This window comes from Bos javanicus, chromosome 4, assembly GCF_032452875.1.
Source record: "Bos javanicus breed banteng chromosome 4, ARS-OSU_banteng_1.0, whole genome shotgun sequence".
Lineage (NCBI taxonomy): Eukaryota > Metazoa > Chordata > Mammalia > Artiodactyla > Bovidae > Bos > Bos javanicus.
In genome coordinates, this window is record NC_083871.1 from 85,808,137 (window position 1) to 85,830,754 (window position 22,618).

Consider the following 22,618-nt stretch of genomic DNA (forward strand, 5'->3'; position numbering starts at 1 on the left):
ATTCTTAGTAGTTCAAACCAAAAATGTTTTATCCTTTATTTCTGAGGTTAAAGTCTTCCATACATAATTTATGGGCCAATTCTTTATTAAATATTTTAAAATTAAATTTTACACTGTGTTTCTGTATGATGTGCTATGTGAAATGATGTCCATCACTGATGACTTCTGGGTTATAAGAACATAGGTACAGATCATGGGTCCAGCCAGTAATATATTACAAAGATAAGAATGGAGACCTCAGAAGTTCAGTGTTAACCACTTCTAGGTCAAATATAAAGTAATACATTTTGATAAATATATTTTACTTATTTAATAAGTCATAGTTTTCTGTACACTGGGAATTTTAGAGGAGCATCTAAAGAAATGGGAAATGTCTTCGTTATCTCATTTTTCTGATTAAAAAATATTTTCAATCCCATGTGAAAGTATTTGCTAATATGTAACAGACAATCTTACTTGGAACATTCTATTAAAATAGTCTCTCTATCATAACTTCAGTCTGTCAATTTGTTTAAAAAATAACATACATGTAAATTTGCACATTCCCTATGGGTTTTATCTATACTCATTTTTGAGTATTTTAATATTTAGTTTATAACTTCCAGATTGTATGTTTAAATTAGTAAATGATATTTCAAATAAAGTTAGTCTATAACGGATGCTAAATCAGCCTGTGTATATCAATCTCAGATTCTAACTGGAGAGATATTATTTTCATACAAACGACAACATGAAGCTTTGCTATTCTAATTATTATGAAAATGGTACTTTTTTTACCCATTAGATAGTCTAAATGTACTGTGGGCATATTTGAGTTCTAAAAAGAAAGCTATTCAAATCTTTTTTTTTTTTAAGGTAAAATGTGATAATATTGTAAGTCAACTATACTTCACTAAAAATAATAAAGAATTTTTTTAAAAGTTAAACTGTGTTTCTGTGCTTTCTCCACATTTCTTACTGCTACGAAATAGAATCACGAATTTGTGGATGAACAAGTCTTTGAAGAAAGCTGCATGGAAGTTGCAACAGTTAATCGTCCTTCAAGTCACAGTCCCTCTCTTTCTTCACAACAAGGAATCACCAGCACTTGCTGTTCAAGACGACACAAAAAAACCTTCCGCATTCCAAATGCCAACGTATCAGGAAGCCACCGAGGGAGCGTGCAAGAACTCAGCACGATTCAGATTAGATGTGTGGAGAGAACCCCACTGTCTAACAGGTACCTGAGATTAGTTTGTGTGCGTCCACACACCTGTGCTGTTTTTCAGAGCACATCTGCACCAGCTGTCACGCTGTTACTTCTGTGACATCTAAATCCTAACTCCTTGGGTTTAGAATGAGACAAAACTGATCTGAAACAAGTAGGAAAATCGATCTACTGTAATATTCATGAAGAGGCAAAGACAGTAGCTAAATCAGTACTAAAAGAGTAGAAAGAAGATAAGAAGGTCAGGCATTCACAAATATATTTCTACCTCTTCAACCTCACAACTTTGTCTTAAGCAGATACCTCTCCACTTAGGAGTCCCCTAAGTAAACATGAATGACCTGAAATTTAGGCAACACAACCACAAGTGACAAATTAACATTGATATGATTGTAAGGTATTCAATACACGCCAAAATATATCCACACAGTCATTGTCACAGTGAAAAATAAAACTATGCCAGAAGGATCTTTTGAATCAGTATATGGTTTTGATCATGAAGGTATTTTGGGCCTCAACAAACACAAAAACCAATCCAATACCAAAAAAAAGGTAAGTGAAACGTTCAAATGGTTTACCTCTGGTGAGTTTATGGATAATTTAAGTGTATTTTTCTATTGGCATTTTCCCTTTGCTTCTCTTTATATGTCACTTGTTTTGACCATAATCATGCATGTGTAATAATAAGTAGTACATTTCAACCACGTAAGTCATTAAAAATATCAATTTCTGCCCAAATGATTTTCCTTTGCTCTTCGAATTAAAAAGCTTACCATTTCAGATTAACAATCCATTAATTCAGTCCAACTTCTTTGTTGACATCCAACCATCTTTGGAAAGTCTAGACAAGATTCTGAATTCAGGCTCTGTCAATTTTATGTAATCAGATGTTTCTGGGATCAGAATGTTAAATGTTGGAGCAATGAAGATTTCTGTCTCTAAGATAGTCTACCTGTATGTTGCTTTACATTTATTCCAGAACAAGGTAGGAAATGGAGTAGTGTTCAGGAAAAAAAAAAAAGAAAATCTTGGGACACAAAAATCTTGTTTCCTATGAAAAAGAATAGTTTAAAGCTCCTACGTCTACACTCCTTATCCCTTTCCCTTACACCCCACCCCCGCCTCCCACACAGAGTATATAACTCATGCAAAAATAGCACTGGGGAAAACTTTTAAGTATTGATAATGACTAACTTGAGTTCTTAATGTTTGCTGTCACTAAGTTGAGAGCTTTAAGGGCATCCTGTATCCCAAAGATACAAGATAGTAAAGTGACTCTGGTCCAAAGAATTAAGATATATCCACAGGGTATGTCCCCTTCATTATCATTGTTGTTTAATCACCATGTCGTGTCCAACTCTTTTGCAACCCCACAGACTATAGCCCACCAGGTTCCTCTGTCCATGAGATTTTCCAGGCAGGAATACTGGAGTAGGCTGCCATTTCCTTCTCCAGAGGATCTTCCCAATCCAGGGATGGAACCCGCATCTCCTGCATTGGCAGGAGGATTCTTCACCACTAGTACCATCTGGGAGGCCCATCCCTTTCACTATGGCATCTCAGACTTCTCAGAGATCCTGTCATAAAGAAAACTCTTTTACTTTGCTAGCCTAGGTTTTCTAAAACTCACCTGATCCTCTTTTTTGCATTCTCAAAGCAGGAAACACTTTGAGAAACACTAATTGAACCACACTGAGCTGGCTTTTAGACATTTATTTGATGTTAATGCCCTAATGTTCACGTTAATTTATCTTAAGCTTTGGTGTTTCATTTTTCTTAATTATGGTGATTGTTTTTAACCTTTTAAAATGTTACTGATAAACATGAAAACATATATTCTTTAGTTGTAAGAAAAAAAATTTAAGTAAACAACCTTCTTTCTTAAATCTTTTCTTCCTCATCAGCCGATCCAGTTTAAATGCCAAAATGGAAGAGTGTGTTAAACTGAACTGTGAACAACCTTATGTGACTACAGCAATAATAAGCATCCCAACACCTCCAGTCACCACCCCCGAAGGAGATGACAGGCCAGAGTCTCCTGAGTACTCAGGAGGCAATATCGTCAGAGTGTCTGCTCTGTAAGACAATTGGAATCAGGTTCAAGAGAATTTGAGCCCTGGCTGTGGAAAGAGAGTCCCAATGTGGAAGAAAGAAAAAATAATAAACACTCTGCAGATGAAAATGACAAAGCAAGGAGGTTGGTAATGAAACAAACACAAAGCTTTCAACCTTGTGGATGGAAATAAAACCACCAAATGGCATTTCTGGACAGAGTTTGACCTGTTATACAGAGAAATAAAATAGTCTGTGGCCCTTTGACTGTGAATGAGCACAAATGAAATGCCGCCTATTGATGCTTCTTATGACCAGAACTCTTTTTTTAATAAAATAAATCTTTGAACATAATGTTCCAGTTGAATGCAAAACAAAAAATATGGAAAACATTTTGATAAAAATTTTTCCTGTTAAAACCATGAACATTGGCGATGATGAAGATGATTACACATTAAAAAACACAAACACACAACACATTTGTATTGACTGAAGGAAACCATCATAATGCATGCTAGAATTCTTTGGAGCCGTTATCTCAGTTTCCTTATGTTGTCTTCAGAATAGGCATGATAAACTATACTAGTAGAAAGAGGGAATTTCTGTGCACTTACAACAAGCTGATTGTTCATGTTCCATGGTGGGCTGTGCAAATAAACTCCTTTTAGAACTGCAGTATTTCTCACGGGGATGCTCACTAGTACATCTAAAGTGTTCAGATAGTTCAGTACGAATCATTGTTTTACCTTGCACCTAGATACTGTTACAACTGCAATAATTAATTGTACACTTGTTGTATCAGGAATCAGGATATTTTTGTTGTTGTATTTCCAGATCTTCAGAGATACATTAAGAGCCACATTCCATAGAAAAACTTCTGGTGTGGCCAGGTTTTAGATAACCTTTTAATAAAACCCTTGTGCCATAAACGTTTTCCTGTAATATTGTTTGGTCCACTGTATTCCTGTGACAGTGAATTATTTGTTCCTGTATTTCTATAGCACCTTTCTATTGGGTTTATCGTCATCTACTAGACTAACGTTTTGTAGTTCCAAGGAATTTCCTACTTTTGTATTCCCCGACAAATTATCTTATCAGCAGATCACCATCATCTTCAATCCATTTGTCAAGAATTAGGAAAAAAAAGGAGTTGACATCTGTGAATTATCTCTGACTTTTTGCTGTTATGGAAAAGCCCAGATACTGTATACATCATTGTATGTTTCATGAAAAGAATTGGCTGGGACTAATATCACAGAACCAGTAATCCCAGACTCTCACATGATGTATTATTTATTTTGCTTTAGATCTCAAATACGTTTTGAGAATAACTAATGTGAATTGAAATGCAGAGATAAACTGGAGTGCTTTATGTAGCAGTATTTGATGAAAGCATGCTTTCTATGCCATTGAGGAAGGCAGCACAGATTTGTCTCAGAAAGGTTCCTGTTTATTGCAAGGAGCAATTTTTCTCCTCTAAATCAGGAGGACAGGATTTTGATGATGCAAAATTGATCTCTATGTACATTTAAGTGAAAAGTCTTGATATCTTTTCACCTTTAAAATATATCAGCAGACATGTCTGCACGTGACAATGTAAAAAAGTTTTATGTCCAATGAAAAGTTTTGTTCATTCCAAACCACCACTGTAAGGAATGAAGTTTAGCTTCAACACATGGAAAGAGTAAATAATTATCCCTCTACTATAGAGATTTTAAAATGCTTAATCATAATTTATCATAAAAAGGAATTAACCCAACCATTTTCAAGTAAAGCCAGAAATTCTTGCTTCCCATTTCTAGACTAGCTTCTAGAACAAAGCTGTGCACACAGTAGATTTATAAACACTTGCTGAGTGAAAGTCAGATAAACTCTACTATCTTTAGGGAAAAACTGGCTTTATACCTAGTATGTCTTTTTAAAAGTCACTAATCTTCCTGAAGTGTGAATATTAACAATTATATTAACACCTGCCTCATGTCACTTTATGCTTCTAGAGCAAATATATAGTGAAACTTCTTTGATGGCATTTGTTGAAAAACTTTTTAAAAAGTAGGTTAAACAAAACACAATCAGGAATACTTAGGTCTTTATTCCCAATAAAAAGTTCTATTTTCATGTTCTTAATATTACATTTTAAAATGCAGTTAGATTACTTCCGTTGACAATTTTGCCTCCTTTTCAAGTTATCATTTATCCAAAACTATTAATTTCTTTAGACTTTTGGAAAAGAAAAAAAAACTTTTTGGTGTTTTAGGTGATTTAAAAATATACTGTGTTGGTGGTGAATGACTATTGATGACTGTGTTAAGTGCATCTGTATTGTAAGTGAAATGTAATTATTTCTGTGTACCATATGGAGTAACCAAGGTCATTGTTTTTGACAATTTTGTTTGAAATTCATATATCTTATTTCAAAGGATAGCATAATATCTGCATTATGCTGGAAAAAAATAGACCTTTGGAGAATACTCAAATAAAACATGTGCATGCTTGAACAGGACAACATGGTTGACTGTTGCCCTTTTTTTTAAGACTTCCTTCTTTTCCAAAATCTAGTATGTACTGCCCTCTTCATACATATTTTGGGAAACCTGTAACGTGGACACACTCAAAGAACCCATCGATTGTGAGTGAAACAAATCTACTCTAAATGGTGGAGATAATAATTTTCTGCCAGCATTGGGAATTTAGGCAGAGGCTTCAGTAGAAAAGTTACTATCATTTAAAGATAAAAGAGCGCCACTATTTTAAATGGTCACTTTTGGAAATATCTTGGCAACTACACCTCCATAGCTGGAGAAGGGAATGGCAACCCACTCCAGGATTCTTACCTAGAGAATTCCATGGAGTGAGGAGTCTGGTGAACTACAGTCCACGAGGTCACAAAGAGTCAGAGACAACTGAGCGACTCTCTCTCTCTCTCTCTCTCACACACACACACACTCCTCCATAGCTACTAACTATGATAATGTAAGTATATTGCTTGGTTTTACTAGTTATTAAGAAAAAAGTAGGGTTGAAATCAGTTGATTTTTTTGTATAGGATATTTTCAAGTAGAATGCTTTCTTCAGTGTGTGACCCACAGTTATTAGTCTGTACCCTAAATGCCACTTGCCTCTTAGAGAGTGTGGACCAGAGAGAAGACTGATGCCTGAACTTTATGTACTTCTTGATCATCACTGCCTGAGTTAAGCAAAGAGAAGCTCTGGGGTAATAACTTTGGTCAAAACGCAGTTAGATTTTTTTCCCCAAATATTTATTTTATTTATTTGGCTGTCCCAGCTCTCAGTTATGGTACCAGGGATCTCTGACTTCATTCTGGCATGGGGAATCTTAATTTGCGGCATACAAACTGTTAGTTTCAGTAGGTGGGATCTAGTTCCCTGGTGGAACATCAAACCCCAAGCCCCTGCATTGGGAGCCTAGGATCTTAGCCACTAGACCATGAAGATTCTTAGTCAGACTCTTTTCTATCTATGGAAAGAGGTGATTTATTTGTATAGTTATATGTGCATGTGTTTGTGTATTTATATTTCTATATATACATACAGATTTTTTAATTCTCCCTTTATTTTTTTTTTAATTTTATTTTATTTTTAAACTTTACATAATTGTATTAGTTTTGCCAAATATCAAAATGAATCCGCCACAGGTATACATGTGTTCCCCATCCTGAACCCTCCTCCCTCCTCCCTCCCCATACCATCCCTCTGGGTCGTCCCAGTGCACTAGCCCCAAGCATCCAGTATCGTGTATCGAACCTGGACTGGCAACTCGTTTCTTACATGATATTTTACCTGTTTCAATGTCATTCTCCCAAATCTTCCCACCTTTAATTCTCCCTTTAAAAATACACATATACCGATGGTTTCTGTTCAATAGGGGACCAAAAGCAAAAAAATGTTAAGAGATTATTAGAAGGACAAAGAGTAAATCATCGAGTACCCAGAGAGCAACTAGTGATTCTCTTGATAGATAATCTCCATTTTTCTCTTATTATTTTCCTTTACACTCTTTGATTTATTGAGATGCTAATCTTGCATTAAAAAGATTTAACATGCCTCCCTATTCCTTCAACTCAGTTACAGAGTTGGCCTGGAAACAGCCTCCAGGGAATTATACCAATGTCAGTCAACCACATTGCTTAAAAAAATAAAAAAGGTCTTGATTGATGCCTCTTGAGTTTTACAAGAAAGGCAACTCCTCTTCCCTAGCATGTTATTAAAGTGTTTGTTTGATTAACTCATGTGTTCAAGAATGGTTGTTGGTCAGCACTGTGTAAACTTCATCAGAACTGTCAACACAATCATGTAGGCACACTATAATTTTTTTAAAAAAAATAAGAGTTTAAATTATCCACTGGAGGTGGCTGTGTTTAGGGTGGTAAAACAGTCTCCAAAAAGTAAGTTTATACTTAAAAGGAATTTTGACTTTTGAATACCAGATTTGCTTAAGACAATTATAAAATATATGTTGTGTCTAATTCTTTACAACCCCACAGACTGCCCCCTGCCAGGCTCCTCTGTCCATTGGGATTCTCCAGGCAAGAATACTGGAGCGAGTAGCCTATCCCTCCTCCAGTTGATCATCCAGGACCAGGAATCGAACCAGGGTCTCCTGCATTGCAGACAGATTATTCACCAACTGAGTTATCAGGGAAGACCCCTCCTACTCCAGAGGATCTTCCCAATCCAGGAACTGAACCCACATCTTTTTGCGTCTCCTACATTGGCAAGTGGATTCTTTATCACTGCACCGCCTTAGAAGCCCTATAAGATATATCGGTTTGGTTCAGTTCAGTCGCTCAGTCGTGTCTGATTCTTTACAACACCATTGCCTACAGCACACCAGGCTTCCCTGTCCTTCACCAAGTCCTGGAGCTTGCTCAAAATCATGTCCATCAAGTCAGTGATGCCATCCAACCATCTCATCCTCTGTCATCCCCTTCTCCTCCTGCCTTTAATCTTTCTCAGCATCAGGGTCTTTTCCAAGGAGTCAGTTCTTCTCATCAGGTGGCCAAAGTATTGGAGTTTCAGCTTCAGCATCCATCCTTCCAATATATAAGATATATATGTAAGCCATTTATACATATATATATATAGAGAGAGAGAGAGAGAGAGGAGGAGAAGACCCAGGTTCAACCCCTGGGTCAGGAAGATTCCCTGAAGAAAGGATTGACTACCCACTCCAGTATTCTTGCCTGGAGAATCCCATGGACAGAAAAGCCTGGCAGTCTACAGTCCATGGGATCACAAAGAGTAGGGCACAACTGAGTGACTTTCACTTTACTTTATAATATTTTATATATATATATATAGTGAAATACCTTTAGTGAAAATATTAGATCCATACTGTACATTCTAATCCTATGATCTTTACTGCCTGCCATATCTTTTCCCTTCTTTCTCTTCCAGCACTAATCATTCTTTAACTAGATTATTCTCCCTCTTCCCCTAATCACTTTCTTTTCTCTGTTTTCTATGAAAATCCACTATGTAAGTACTATTCATTCTGTTTATCACTCAGGTCATTGGGTACACAGGATGGACTACACATTGTGATAGATCCTGGAGAAATAATGATTAGGAATCCAAACCAAATAAGTATTCTCCTTCCTGCCACATTGACAGTCATTTTCCTACTTAACCTCCTGACAATATCTCTCCAACAGAGTTTACATCAGATAGTGTTCTTTGAAGTATTTTCTAAAATCTTCACATCACATTATTAAAATCCTTGTTCTGTAGGCCATGGTCCTCTTTCTATGGAGGAATTGAGGAGCAGAAAAAGAGCACGTGTGTATTTCTGAAGAATGGAAAGCAAGACAAGGCAAAGCAAACAGAAAAGGAGGCAAAACTTCACCTTTATGATTTAAGCATTGTAAAAATACAGTCTTTTCCAAGTATACACTCTGCTCTTCCTTCCATAGTTTCAAAAGATGTGAAGAAAACTATTAAATGATGTATAATTTTTAATTAAACCATGGAGATCTATTTTATAGAAATATTGAGGCAGCTATCTCTTCTCTCCAAGTAAAACAGAGTTTATTTTAAAAATGGGGGGTAGGAGGAAGCCTAATTATATCCCTGCTCTAATGGCTGCAATTTCATTATCAAAGAGGATCAATGTTTCCTTCCACTTTCTTTGATCTAAATTTTTTTTCTTATCTTGCAAAATGTGCTATGAATTACTATTCCTGATTGACTATTGGCAAATTAAAATAAAGATGGAACCTAGCTGGGAAATACAGTACTGTCCTAGTTGACAAAGATTTTCTAACAAGGCCATATCAGCACAGCAAACACACTGAGTTAATTTTCCAGGAACAGAGAGAATTATGTGTTGGAGCGTGCATCATCTCTCACTCGTCCCCCTTTTTGAACAAGGCCTGCCAACATTCTCAAGGTTGCTGATCAGGGCTGTAGTCACATGTACAGCAACTAATTGGCCCATAGTCCACATCCTAGAGGCTTATAATAACACAACAGCAACGTTTTGGAATTAAGGTCAAACCCACAATTCCCACCCTTCATTATCTTTTGCAGCTTCTTCAAATTCCTGCAGGCAAAACCTCTGGAGGATGATAATGAAATGCCTATTGGCATTTAGTTCCACATGCAAAATAAGGCACTGAAAGATTCACTCAGATAGGCAAAGAGATGGCATAATTCAGTATTCCAAGTAAATATAATACAATTAAAATATTCTTGGATTTTTCCATCCTCATAAAGAAGTCCAACATTTTTCTGCAGGTAGTTGATAGCTTTTATTTTCTCCAAATAAAATAGAAAGCTTCAATAAAGGTGTAAACATGGGCATTTGATTTATATGGAACTGTAGAAAATTTAATGTACCTTTTAAAATGGTACTTGGGATATAACTGCTTGTCATAAAACTTCTTTGAGTTTCATCGTTTGCGTGTTTTATGTTCCAAAATAACAGTGGCCTATTAATAATCTCTTTACCTTCCACCTCAATCTTTCCTTCCCTGTTTCTCAAAAGGTGAATGTGTTATTTCTTTAAACTATTGATATTGTGTCCAAAACTTCCTTTATATGAAAAATTAAAGTGCAATATGATTAAAAAGAAATGTATAGAAAAAATAATATTATATATGGCTGTTGTTTTCAAATCCTAACATGATAAATTACAAAAATTTGCTTCAATGAAATAGTAAAACTTCTCCAAATTGTCTTACAGAAGGAGAGAAATTTTCATTTCTGTCTTTTTCCCATGTAGGAATACACAGTAGATAAAGTATGATATAAAAATCAAGCTATATTTTGAACAGGAGACATATATAATATCAGACAGCTCTGCTAGCATCTGAAACAAAATGCATTTATTCATCCAAGTGTGCAGGAGCCAACTAATGAGAGACTAAGAAAGAAATGGGGCTATGAGTGACTGGAGGAACCTGAAACTATATGGGGTTTGAAAGATACAAAATTTGAAGAAGCCGAAGAATTCAAAATCACGTCAATTCCTTTTACTACCTTACCTAGAATTCAGGTCATTGGCAAAGATTCTGGGAATTTAGTTCAATTACACTGCAACTGTTTACTATGAGATATAGAGGATCAATTTTGTATGATTATCTGAAATTAATGCAAGGTATTTCACTCACTATCTATAGCCTCAAGTTGTAATAAGTGTCTCAACAGAAATTTAGAATGAACAGTAAAATGATTATAATAAACTCAATTTAGGACAATAATGTTAAGGCAGTAAGACAAAAGAGTGAGATTACAAATGCTTCAGTTTTTGGTGTCTAAGTATCTCTGATTCTGACTAAATGTGTTTCTATAATAATCCCTGAACATAGTCAACATTTAAACACAAATGAACTTTAGCATGACTATCGTTCATTTTTAATTAGCTGTTATTTCCCTTCTCTATTCCTTCTCATAATGGAGTAAAATATCTTTAATGACCAAAATACTTTCAGAACACAGCCTCAACAGTTTTTCACAATATAAGAGAAAGTCAAAGGGCCAGCAGATGTGGATTTGCTCTCTGGTTTGGGAAGTTCCCCCCGAGAAAGACATAGCAACTGACTCCAGTATTCTTGTCGGGAAATCCCAGGACAGAGAAGCCTGGCAGGCTATACTCCATGGGGTCGCAAAGGGTCAGACACGACTTAGCAACTAAACAACAACAAAGAGAAAGTCGAACAAGTTCCCTTAAGCATCCAGTGCATTTATCATAATAGAAACATGTAAAGCAATATAAAATATTACTATGAAAACATAAGTTTTTAGGACATTTCTTGTATATACATTTCTATTTTTAATCACAGATTACTATAGAATTTATGCAGTGGTTTCCTTATGAAATCTTTTGCGTCTCAGATAAAACTCAGGAGACAAAATGTGGCAGGGAGAAGACTGAAAATACACACACATACACTAACCCTTATGGCAGAAAGTGAAGAACTAAAGAGCCTCTTGATGAAAGTGAAAGAGGAGAGTGAAAAAGTTGACTTAAAGCTCAACATTCAGAAAACTAAGATCATGGCCTATGGTCCGATCACTTCATGGCAAATAGATGGGGAAAGAGAGGAAACAGTGGCTGACTTTATTTTGGGGGGCTCCAAAATCACTGCAGATGGTGATTGCAGCCATGAAATTAAAAGACACTTACTCCTTGGAAGGAAAGTTATGACCAACCTGGACAGCATACTAAAAAGCAGAGACATTACTTTGTCAACAAAGGTCCATCTAGTCAAGGCTATGGTTTTTCCAGTAGGCATGTATGGATGTGAGAGTTGGACTATAAAGAAAGCTAAGTGCAGAAGAGTTGATACTTTTGAACTGTGGTGTTGGAGAAGACTCTTGAGAGTCCCCTGGACTGCAAGGAGATCCAACCAGTCCATCCTAAAGGAGATCAGTCCTGGGTGTTCATTGGAAGGACTGATGTTGAAGCTGAAACTCCAGTACTTTGGTCACCTGATACGAAGAGCTGACTCATTTGAAAAGACCTTGATGCTGGGAAAGATTGAAGGCGGGAGGAGAAGGGGATGACAGAGGATAAGATGGTTGGATGGCATCACCGACTCAATGGACATGGGTTTGGGTGGACTTCGGGAGTTGGTGATGGACAGGGAAGCTTGGCGTGCTGCCGTTCATGGGGTCGCAAAGAGATGGACACAACAGAGAGACTGAACTGAACACACACACAGAGGCAGAATGTAGAGTTCCATTCATTTTATCGCCTGATATGTTTTAATGAAATGTGAAAGGAAAGTTTTTCTTGCCAGTAGTCATATCTTCGGGCATTTTTTTTAAATCTTTGTTGATTGTAGAAATTATAATGTGGTAATGTCTAGGCTTTTTAAACAAATCTTCTTGAAAAGAACCATCACGGTTAGCATTCTTAGGATTACTAGACAACATTGTCTCTTTTCCAAACTTCAAAGCTTAGAATGCCTGAAACTGCAGGTTAGCTGGAACAGGGGGAAAATAAAACAGCAACAATTTTTAGTATACACATGTAAAGGGGAAACTCATTGCTTTTTAACTTGCAAATGTGTTGAGAATCTGTCTCTTTTAGGATAGTTTGAAGTAAAGCAATAGATAGGTTTCCAAAATTTTTAATTCATTTCTTGGCTAAATTTGTTTTCAATTTTAAAGTAATTTTATCTGATATTAAAATTGTGAAAACCAAGCTATCCCTGTATTCTATTACCATGAAGTTAAAAAGAACACTAACAACTTCAAATCCTCACTTACAAAATGTATCTCTGAACTTCTGCCCTATTCTCCCTACTTTTCAAGTGACTAAACCACTTTGTTTGGACTTTATAATTTATAAGATTCACAGAGGTATACACATGCCCACATTCTCCAGTCCATGTTAATCACTGTATATAACACTATTGTGGAGAACTGGGGACACCCCAGAGGATGGAAGCAAAGTCCCCTTACTCAAAGGGCACATTAGATGCATCCTGAATATTAAACAGTGAAGATGCAACTCAAGAAAGTTGTTTTCAGCTCCTTTAATTGATAGTATAATGCAGCTTAAAACTGTGTAAATTTCAAGAGGTTTTTCTAAAAAGGAAGTGGATTTTTTTTTTAAGGGATGAATCTTGCATTAAACTCCAGCTATAACAAAAATAGTTCTGCAGAAGGGCATAATGGCTCTCAGGCTGTACAGGTAGCCATTCTATTCATTCCTTTTCTTTGTGAGCACATCTTATGTTCCATGCAGTGTATTAGTACCTGGGATAAATCAGTAACAAGATCCTACCCTTGTTGGCATTGTAAGGGAGGAAAAATCATTTTCCCTCTACCCTTGTGAATTCTTGGCTCAGATCCTTTGATACAAAACACAGATTAACAAGAGAAAAACAATCAAAGAAAAATAAAGAAGTTTATTAACCTGTATGTTGTTTTTATTTTTTTGTTCAGTCACTAAGTCATGTCCAATCTTTGCGACCCCATGGACTGAAGCATGCCAGTCTCCTCTGTCCATGGGATTCTCCAGGCAAAAATACTGGAGTGGGTTGCCATGTCCTTTTCCAGGGGATCTTCCTGATCCAGGGATCGATCTGTGTCTCCTAGGGCTTCTGCATTGCAGGCAGATTCTTTACCCCTGAGCCACCAGGGAAGCCCCGGGATCTCTTAGGGGAGAGTGAATGATTTTTAGAAAAGGTAATTGGGCCCTTAGAAGAACAGATAGAAAGTATAATTGTTTATGACGAAGTGTGTCTGGGTATGGTGTTAACTGCAAGTCTTCTCTCCTATAGCAACAGTCAGTCCACCTTGGTTGACAAAATGCCTGGGGTGAATTGATGACAAAGGAGTTGCTTTTGGAGCTCTATCTTTAAGCAGATGAGATCAGTTCAGAGCACATCTCTCCCTGCCTTTACTGTTTTTCAAGTGCCTACAAAAAGTTCCCAAAGTCACTCAGTCATGCCCCAGTACATGAGACCCCATGGACTGTAGCCCACCAGGCTCCTCTGTCCATGGACTTCTCCAGGCAATAATACTGGAGTGGGTTGCCATTTCCTTCTCCAGGGGATCTTCCCAACCCAGGAATTGAACTCAGGTCTCCAGCATTGCAGGCAAATTCTTTACCAACTGAGCTATCAGGGAAGCTGAATGTCTAATACTTTGTGATCCTATGGACCATAGCCCATCAGGCTCCTCTGTCTACAGATTTCTCTAGGCAAGAATACTGGAGTGGGTTGCCATTTCCTCCCCAGGGGATCTTCCCAAACCAGAGGATCAAACCTGCGTCTCCTGTATTGGCAGGTGGGTTCTTTACCGCCAGTGCCACCTGGGGAGCCCATAAAATGTTCATATCAGCCATGAAATGGTACGGTGGGGAGAAGTTGAGGGAGACTTAACATGGTGTTAAAGAAAAGGCCTCTAGGAAAAAGCATGTGGGACATGCAGAGGGAAGAACCAGACACACACAGAACATTCCAGGCCTAGGAAGCACATATACCTTTGTCTTTGGAATTTTAAGAATCAATCTATTTGATTTCAGTAAAGTTCATGGGTTTTTATTTTTCCCTTCTACTATGTCTTATTTCAGGCCTTTATAGGATCTAAAAGTTGGAGGCCAACTTTTTCTGGATATTTTAAAGAAGTCAACAGTTTATCATTTTTGGTTCCTATGTCTTTCCCTTTTGTATTTAAGTACTAACACAAAGGTCTTCCAGTAAAAATGACAAGTAATATTTATTTATAAAGCAATCAACTTGAGCCATCCATCTCAAGTCTCTGCAACAACTCTGGAGTTAGAAAAACCATTTTCCAGGCTAGGAAATGGACTTTACCTGGGTCACACCACCAGCAAATGATTAAGATGTTATTAAACCTGAATCTGCTACAAAACCCATGCACTTCCCCCTCGACCACAGTCTCTCCTTATGTTAATTGTAAAACTAAATAGTATCAAATCTGCATGTAATACACAATTCTGAATTTCATCATTTAAAGGCAATAAATCTAGGCACATCTTGTGACTTGCTTATCATACCTGTACTACTATGTTTCCATCAATGAAATGACTAAGGACTTGCACCAACCACAATTCTTTCCTTCACTTCATTAATTCAATAAATGTTGATTAAGCATTACCCTGCTCAATGCTTGAAATAAAACAAGGGACAAGACAAATGATTTCCATCATCATAGTATTTTCATCCCGTTGAAAAGACTATCACTACGCAAATCAATACACGGATAATATATAATTTCAAATTGTTAAGATTCAAGGTCCAGAAAAGTTCTTTTTGAGGAAATGACATTTACTGGGGCTCAAAATAGGGAAGTGGGAATTATCTCAAAAAGGGGGATAAAAACATTCCAGGCAGCCCCTAGAAGCAAAATTGAAATTCACAGGTAGAAAAGCCCTTAAAACGTTTGAAAACCTGTTAGAATGGCTGTGTGGATGAGCCACAGTGTGTGATGGGGGATTGAACACAGCTTGGAAGTAGACATGGCAGAAGGTGTCTAAATTTATAGGCCCTTCCACTTAAGGATCTTGGACTTTGTCCTCAGTCCACTGGGAAATCATGAAGAGTTTTGAGCAGAGGAGTGACAGGAACCAGTTTGTGCTTTTTAAAGATCACTCTAGTTGCTGTGTGCTGAAGAATCAGTCAGAGAAGCAGGCAGCAAAGGAGGCAGGAAGTCTAATTAGGAACCCATTTCAGTAACTGAAGTGAGAGATGAGGTGTGGCTGATGTAGAGTGGTGTCTGAGAGAACTGGATGACTTAAGAAATAGTCTGGAGTTAAAGTCAAGGAGACTTGGTAGTGATGAGTGTCAGCATGAGAAAATTCTAAGAAAACTACCAATTTCTGATTTCAATAGCTGAGTGGAAATGTCATTTGCTGAGACAATCAGAAGTGTTGCTTTGAACATGTAAGGAAAGGGGATAAATAATAAGAAGGAGAATTGATAAATATTTATTAAATGTTTACTATATGTTAGGCACAATTTTTAAGTGTTTTAAATGTATTCATTTAACTGTCATCAGAAAAACCCTACGAAGCTGTGGAATTAAAACATATTCACAACCCAAAAGTTGAGAGTTATGCTTTATTTGATGAGAATTTTTAGGACTTCAAGCCTGGGAAACAGCATCTCAAGTAATCCTGAGAGAACTTTCTGATGAGGTGAAGAGAGGATCCAGGTTATATACAAGGTTTGCAACAAAGGGCAGGAAGTCTGAACATCAAAATCATTGTTAAGTAAAGAAAACCAGATAACCCAAGTTAAGAAATTTAGTGTTCTATGCATGAGAAGTTACATAGAACTTGAGTCTTTCTGACTCAAGAGTCTGGGTTCACTGAAATCATTTCTTTGATATGCACCTCAGCTATTTGGGGCCAGTATCCTGTGTTTTCACATCCTGAATTTCCTCAGGGCTCATGGTGGGAAGTTGCTACAGTCTGATGGCTGCTAGATGTTCTAGCCATCTAGGGAAGGTGTTCCTTCCCTCCTGAGTTCCCTCACGGCTCACCAGCTCACCATCCATCATGGCTGCAATTGCTGGTGACTGACATCTTTGTTTACTATGACAGGACTAACATTCCAGTTCTCAAAATACATACTAGTACTTTCTTCTAATTTATAGACAAAAAAGCAGAATTTTTGCAAACTTACATAAAGTCACACAGCTTTTTGACTCGGACTCTGAATCCTGAATACCTAATAACTCTAAGGTCCATCTAGTCAAAGCTATGGTTTTTCCAGTAGTCATGTTTGGACGTGAGAGTTGGACTATAAAGAAAGCTGAGCGCAGAATTGATGCTTTTGAACTGTGGTGTTGGAGAAGACTCTTGAAAGTCCCTTGGACTGCAAAGAGATCCAACCTGTCCATTCTAAATGAAATCAGTCTCGAATATTCATTGGAAGGACAGATGCTGAAGCTGAAACTCCAATACTATGGCCACCTGATGCGAAGAACTGACTCATTGGAAAAGACCCTGATGCTGGGAAAGATTGAAGGCGGGAGGAGAAGGGGATGACAGAGGATGAGATGGTTAGATGGCATCACTGACTCAATGGACATGAGTTTGAGTGAACTCCAGGAGTTGGTAATGGACAGGGAGGCCTGGCGTGCTGCAGTCCATGGGGTTGCAGAGTCGAACACGACTGAGCTGAGGACTGAACTGAACTGAACTGAACAACTCTAGGGATCTCTCTCTTTGATCTTTAAGTAAGCAGTCAGATACAGGAGGGAAGTTACAGCACAAAAGAGGATTCATTGCACTTATTCACCAAGGAATCAGCATCACAGAAGAGGTATTTAAATTCAAGAGTATGCAACAGAGTGTAACATAAGAGAAGGATCCCTGCAATGATCTAGGAAGAGCTAGAAAGTAGTCTGAGAAAAAATAATCAGTGAACAAGAGGAAGCAGGGTGAGTGTGGAGGATTTCAAGACAAAGAGAAGGGGCAACTCACTGAACACTGCTAACATGCCTAGTAAGGTATGAAGTGCAGGTGTTTGGACGATGTGGCACCGGAGTGGGCATTATTCAATTAAACCAAAGCCCATGATGTGACATGAGGAAAACAAAAGCTACACTGTATTAGACACTTGAACTGGAGAAAACATTCTGGAACTCCTTCCCTCCAAAGCACAGCTCAAAGATGAAGAGATTTCTGAGAAGAAATGGGATAAAAGGGAAAGGTGTGTGTGTGTGTGTGTGTGTGTGTGTGTGTTTTCATTTTCTCAACTTAATGGGATATAAGATGACATGTTCCAATATTGGTAAGAAAGATCTAGTAGATAGAAAAATAAAGGTTGAAGTTTCAGGGAAGGGAAGAGAAATATGGAGAGTGAAGAAAGAGTGGCATGGAATCAGAGTGCAGGAGAAGGACAAGACACTGCAAGGGAGGATGGGAGGAGGTGGCTTCCTGTGGGGCACCTCTCTAATGGTGGTACTCTTGTAGTCGTGTTGTAACAGACACGGAATAGTTGCTGAATGTGCTACATTGCTGTCCTCTGTTTGTGCTCCCCAAGGAATTACTGTGTCTCATGGGAAAAAGCATGCCCTTACACTGCTCTGAATAAAAGGAGGAATGACTTTACTCTGAAGAGCACCCAGAAATCTCTGAAGCAGAAAGTCATACCAGGCATGGATGGCACTCATATATACTTGGGGAAAACGGACTTTTTCATGTTTCTTTTTTCCCCTTACACTTCTTCTCTGTGCTGTCTCTCATTCCCCAGTGTTGCCCAGTCCCGAAGATGAGAAGGAATCTTTGTGATCCAGGGAGATCATTCAGGAAGTGGCACCTGAGTCAGCAAGCTGCTACCCTACCACCCAAGGGGCCGTGGGTCTCATTTTCTGAGCTCCCTACACTCGGTCTTATCTCTGGCTGTCTTCACCAAGTGCTGGGAGGAATATAATCTAATTATCACAACTCACAAAAAGATACAGATGATGGATGCAACCCCCAGGAGATTTGCAATTGAAAAGAAACCACTTAAACTTAATGCATCTCTAGAGAAATATTAATATTGAGAGAGAAGATATCTGTGGTCCCTGAGTTTTCTCAAGGGAGCAGTCTATTCTGCCTAATCTACAGGGTCGATCAAGATGGCCCTGTATATACCAGTCACACCAGATACACATGAGAAGGCACACACACACACACACATGCATACACTCAGACACATTTCCAGACACATACTAACAACACATTGAGACACACATACATTATACACACCCACACAACATGCACACAAACACACATACACACAGATACAAGTGCCCACACAGTGTATGCTGACATACCTAAGTACCGTGTACAGTGACGATCAGTGTCACTGGTCAGTGAGCAGGGACAAGAAAGTGTACAAAATTCTAAGTCAGAGCAAAGAGTTTGGGTTTATTATTCTAAGTGGCTTTCTAAGTATAGAAAGTCATTATGTGTTTTAAATGCAGGTGTGATAAAAACTGAATTTATTTTCAAAGTGCCATCATGGCTGGGCTATGGAGAATACTTACAAGGACCAAAGAAGAAACAGGGAAACCTCTTAGGAGGCAATTGCCATGGTCCAGGTGAGAGGAGAGCTGACTTGGACTAGAGTGAGAACAGTAGAGATGGAGACAGTGGTAGACCCAGGAAAGACACTGAGCAAAGTGCCAACAGAACTTGCTGAGGGATTAGACAGGAGGTGGGGAAGAGCTTAAACAACTGGGTGGATTTACTGAAAACGGGGAGGCTGGGAGAATACTCTGGAAGCAAGAGTTCTGTGAGCCGTGGTACATTTTAAATTCTTGTGATCCTTCCGGAAATGTCAAGGAGAAGTGGATGTACAAAACCAGAACTACAAAGAGAGATCAAGGCTGGAGACAGAAACATAAGAATTGTGAGAAATAGGGGTGGAGTTTGAGATGGTGCGAGAGGGTGTTGGGAAGGTGAGTGTGTGCATAAAGAAGAGCTCTGAGCAGCCAGGGACCCTCCAACATTTCAAGGCAAATGAAGAAGTTGGGACAGCAAAGAATATAGAAGAAACTGTTTAGTAAAGGATGACAAATACCACGAGTTTCCCCGGTGACTCAGGGATAAAGAATCTGCCTGCAATGCAAGAGCTGCGAAAGACACAGTTTCAATCCCTGAGTCGGGAAGATCCCCTGGAGGAGGAAATGGCAACCCATTCTGGTATTCTTGCCTGGAGAATCCCATGGACAGAGAAGCCTGGTGAGCTACAGTCCATGCGGTCACAAAGAGTCAGACATGACTAAAGCGACTTAGCAGCCTCAGAAATATGTGAACCACCTGAAAAAGAATCTGTCTACTTTATGTGCTTTCTCCTGCAAAGCTAATTTGAGCGAGGCATTGTTGTGGTTCTAAGGATATGTCCAAGAACTCTTTGATACTCCCCCTTCCAAGAAGTAGAGCTGAATTTCCCTCCCCTGTGTGTGAGCAGCATGTAACTTCTAATTTATTGGATCTGGCAAAGTGATGGGCTATGATTTCAAGATCAGCTTATAAAAAGATGGCAGCTTCCATTTTGGGTGAGCATTCTTGCTCCTTCTCACTTTCTCTCTCTCGGATCACTTGATCTGAGGTGTGTGTGCTCCGAGGTGACTGACACACAGAAGACCTGAGGGCTCCGGTGGACAGCTCATCTCAACTTGCCAGCCATTTAAGTGAACCAGCTTGGAACTGGATCCTTTGTTCCCAGGCGAACCTCCAGATAACGGTTGCCTCATCCAATGTCTTCATGTGAAAACCTGAGCTAGAGCCATCCAATCGAGCAGCTCTCAGAAATTATGAGATAATAAGTATTTGCTGTTTTAAGTCATTAAGTATCTTTTATTAAATTGAGATATAGTTGGTTTACAATCTGGTGTTAGTTTCAGGTGTATAGCAAAGTGACTCAGATATATGTCTATAGACATGGATATAGAATTATATATTTTTTCATGTTCTTTTTCCTTTTGTGGGCATGCGAAGTATCTTTAGTCGTGTCTGACTCTTTGTGACTCCATAGACTGTAGCCTTCCAGGCTTCTCTGTTCATGGGATTCTCCAGGCAAGAATACTGGAGTGGGTTGCCATGCCTTCCTCCAGGGAATCTTCCCAACCCAGGGATGGAACCCACATCTCTTGCATCTCCTGCTTTGGCAGGTGGGTTCTTTACCACTAGCACCACCTGGGAAGCCCTTTATCCTTATAGGTTATTACAAAATATTGAATATAGTTCCTTGTGCTATACAGTAGGTCTTTGCTGATTGTCTGTTTTATATATATTAGTGTGTGTATGTTATCCCAAACTCCTAATTTATCACTACGCTTCTTTCCCCTTTGGTAAATAAGCCATTAAGTTTTAGGCTTAGCATGTTAAAAGCAATAGATGACTAATGACTCAGCATAGAGGACAGAATATGCTGTGTAACTGCTGCTGCTGCTAAGTCGCCTCAGTTGTATTACAGTATTAATTATTCATACTGTAATATTACAGTATTACAGCCATTGTGTAATAACTGTGTGTAATAAGCTTCCCCTCTACTGCTTTACTCCTAAGAGAAAAAAAAAGTCAAATATGCTAAGTGTATTTGCTGCTGCTGCTGCTTCTGCTGCTAAGTCGCATCAGTCGTGTCCGACTCTGCGACCCCATAGATGGCAGGCCACCAGGCTCCCCCGTCCCTGGGATTCTCCAGGCAAGAACACTGGAGTGGGTTGCCATTTCCTTCTCCAATGCATGAAAGTGAAAAGTGAAAGTGAAGTCACTCAGTCGTGTCCGACTCTAGCGACCCCATGGACTACAGCCCACCAGGCTCTTCTGTCCATGGGATTCTCCAGGCAAAAGTACTGGAGTGGGGTGCCATTGCCTTCTCCGAAGTGTATTGATCGCATTTTTTGTCAGCACAGGAATGAGCCCTTGTGGCATGCATCTATGTGTGGGTAACATCTTCCGCCTTCAACTATTTTGGTCAAAGTACTACCTACCTGAATCAGTATTCCTGGTGATGAAACACTATCCCTTAGAGTCAATACACTGTGTGTTTCATAAAGGATTTCCAAAAGAAGTTGCTATAAACATTATCAATCTCCCTAAAACTGGAAAGTCAAGACCAAGAGAACACAGAGAGAGTAAAGGAGAATGAGGAGTCAGTGAGATGTAAAGCAAAATCCCAGAAGCCTGGTCTCTACCATCACCTGGCTGTGAGACTGGGAATATGTATTCAGTCTTGTTCCTCAGTGTCTCCATCTCTGAAATGAAGTTCTGCTCATGTCCCATAGTGATGAGAGGGTTAAATAAAAGATGTGAAAAGTCCTTTTAAATGACAAGGTTTTGGGATAATCCTATCTACTCCCTCTGCTAGTGGTGTGTGAATAGAAATAGCTGGATAGAGGTCAATGGTTTGTTTGAGGAGGGAATACATTTATTCAGGTGACCCTAAATGTTCCTCTTTCAAATTGTTCATATATTGCATGAGCTCAGCACATTTTACTCCAAAGTACACGTTTCTCCCCAAGTGTCTCAGTGTAGCTTCATACTCCTGATTCAGCTATTCTTCTATTTCACTTTTATAAGTGGTTATTAGAAGCTTGCTCTTACTCCTCTTTGAGAATTCTCAGTCCAAGCTATTTTATTGAATTAAAGACACAGAAAATCTCAGGGAAGTGCTGTCAATTCTGGTTGGGTTAGCTAGTGTTTTCAGCATCAGTTTCTATTCTCCTTTCTCTCTGTTAAAATCATTAAAAAGAATCAGTCATCACAGCAGTCAGTGGTAAGCAGATGATAGTGTTAAAGGCCACGTACACATAAAACCCACACTTCGAGATGAAATGTGTATAAACAAAATATATGTGCTCTTGCTTGGCTATTGCAATAACTGTGGCATCAGACTTAAATTTTTCTTTTTTATTAGC

The 22,618-nt window shown here is 38.5% G+C and overlaps 1 protein-coding gene across 1 annotated transcript in view; it reads left to right on the top strand.

Moving 5' to 3' along the window:
• The window catches only part of KCND2 (potassium voltage-gated channel subfamily D member 2), a 563,422-nt gene extending 557,657 nt beyond the window's left edge, over positions 1–5,765 (top strand). Inside the window, exons 5-6 of the mRNA XM_061414525.1 lie at positions 972–1,219; positions 3,112–5,765. Coding sequence (XP_061270509.1) covers positions 972–1,219; positions 3,112–3,289 — 426 coding nt within the window. The 3' untranslated portion in view covers positions 3,290–5,765. The remainder of the gene's footprint in view (positions 1–971; positions 1,220–3,111) is intronic.
• The last annotated feature ends 16,853 nt before the right edge of the window (positions 5,766–22,618 follow it).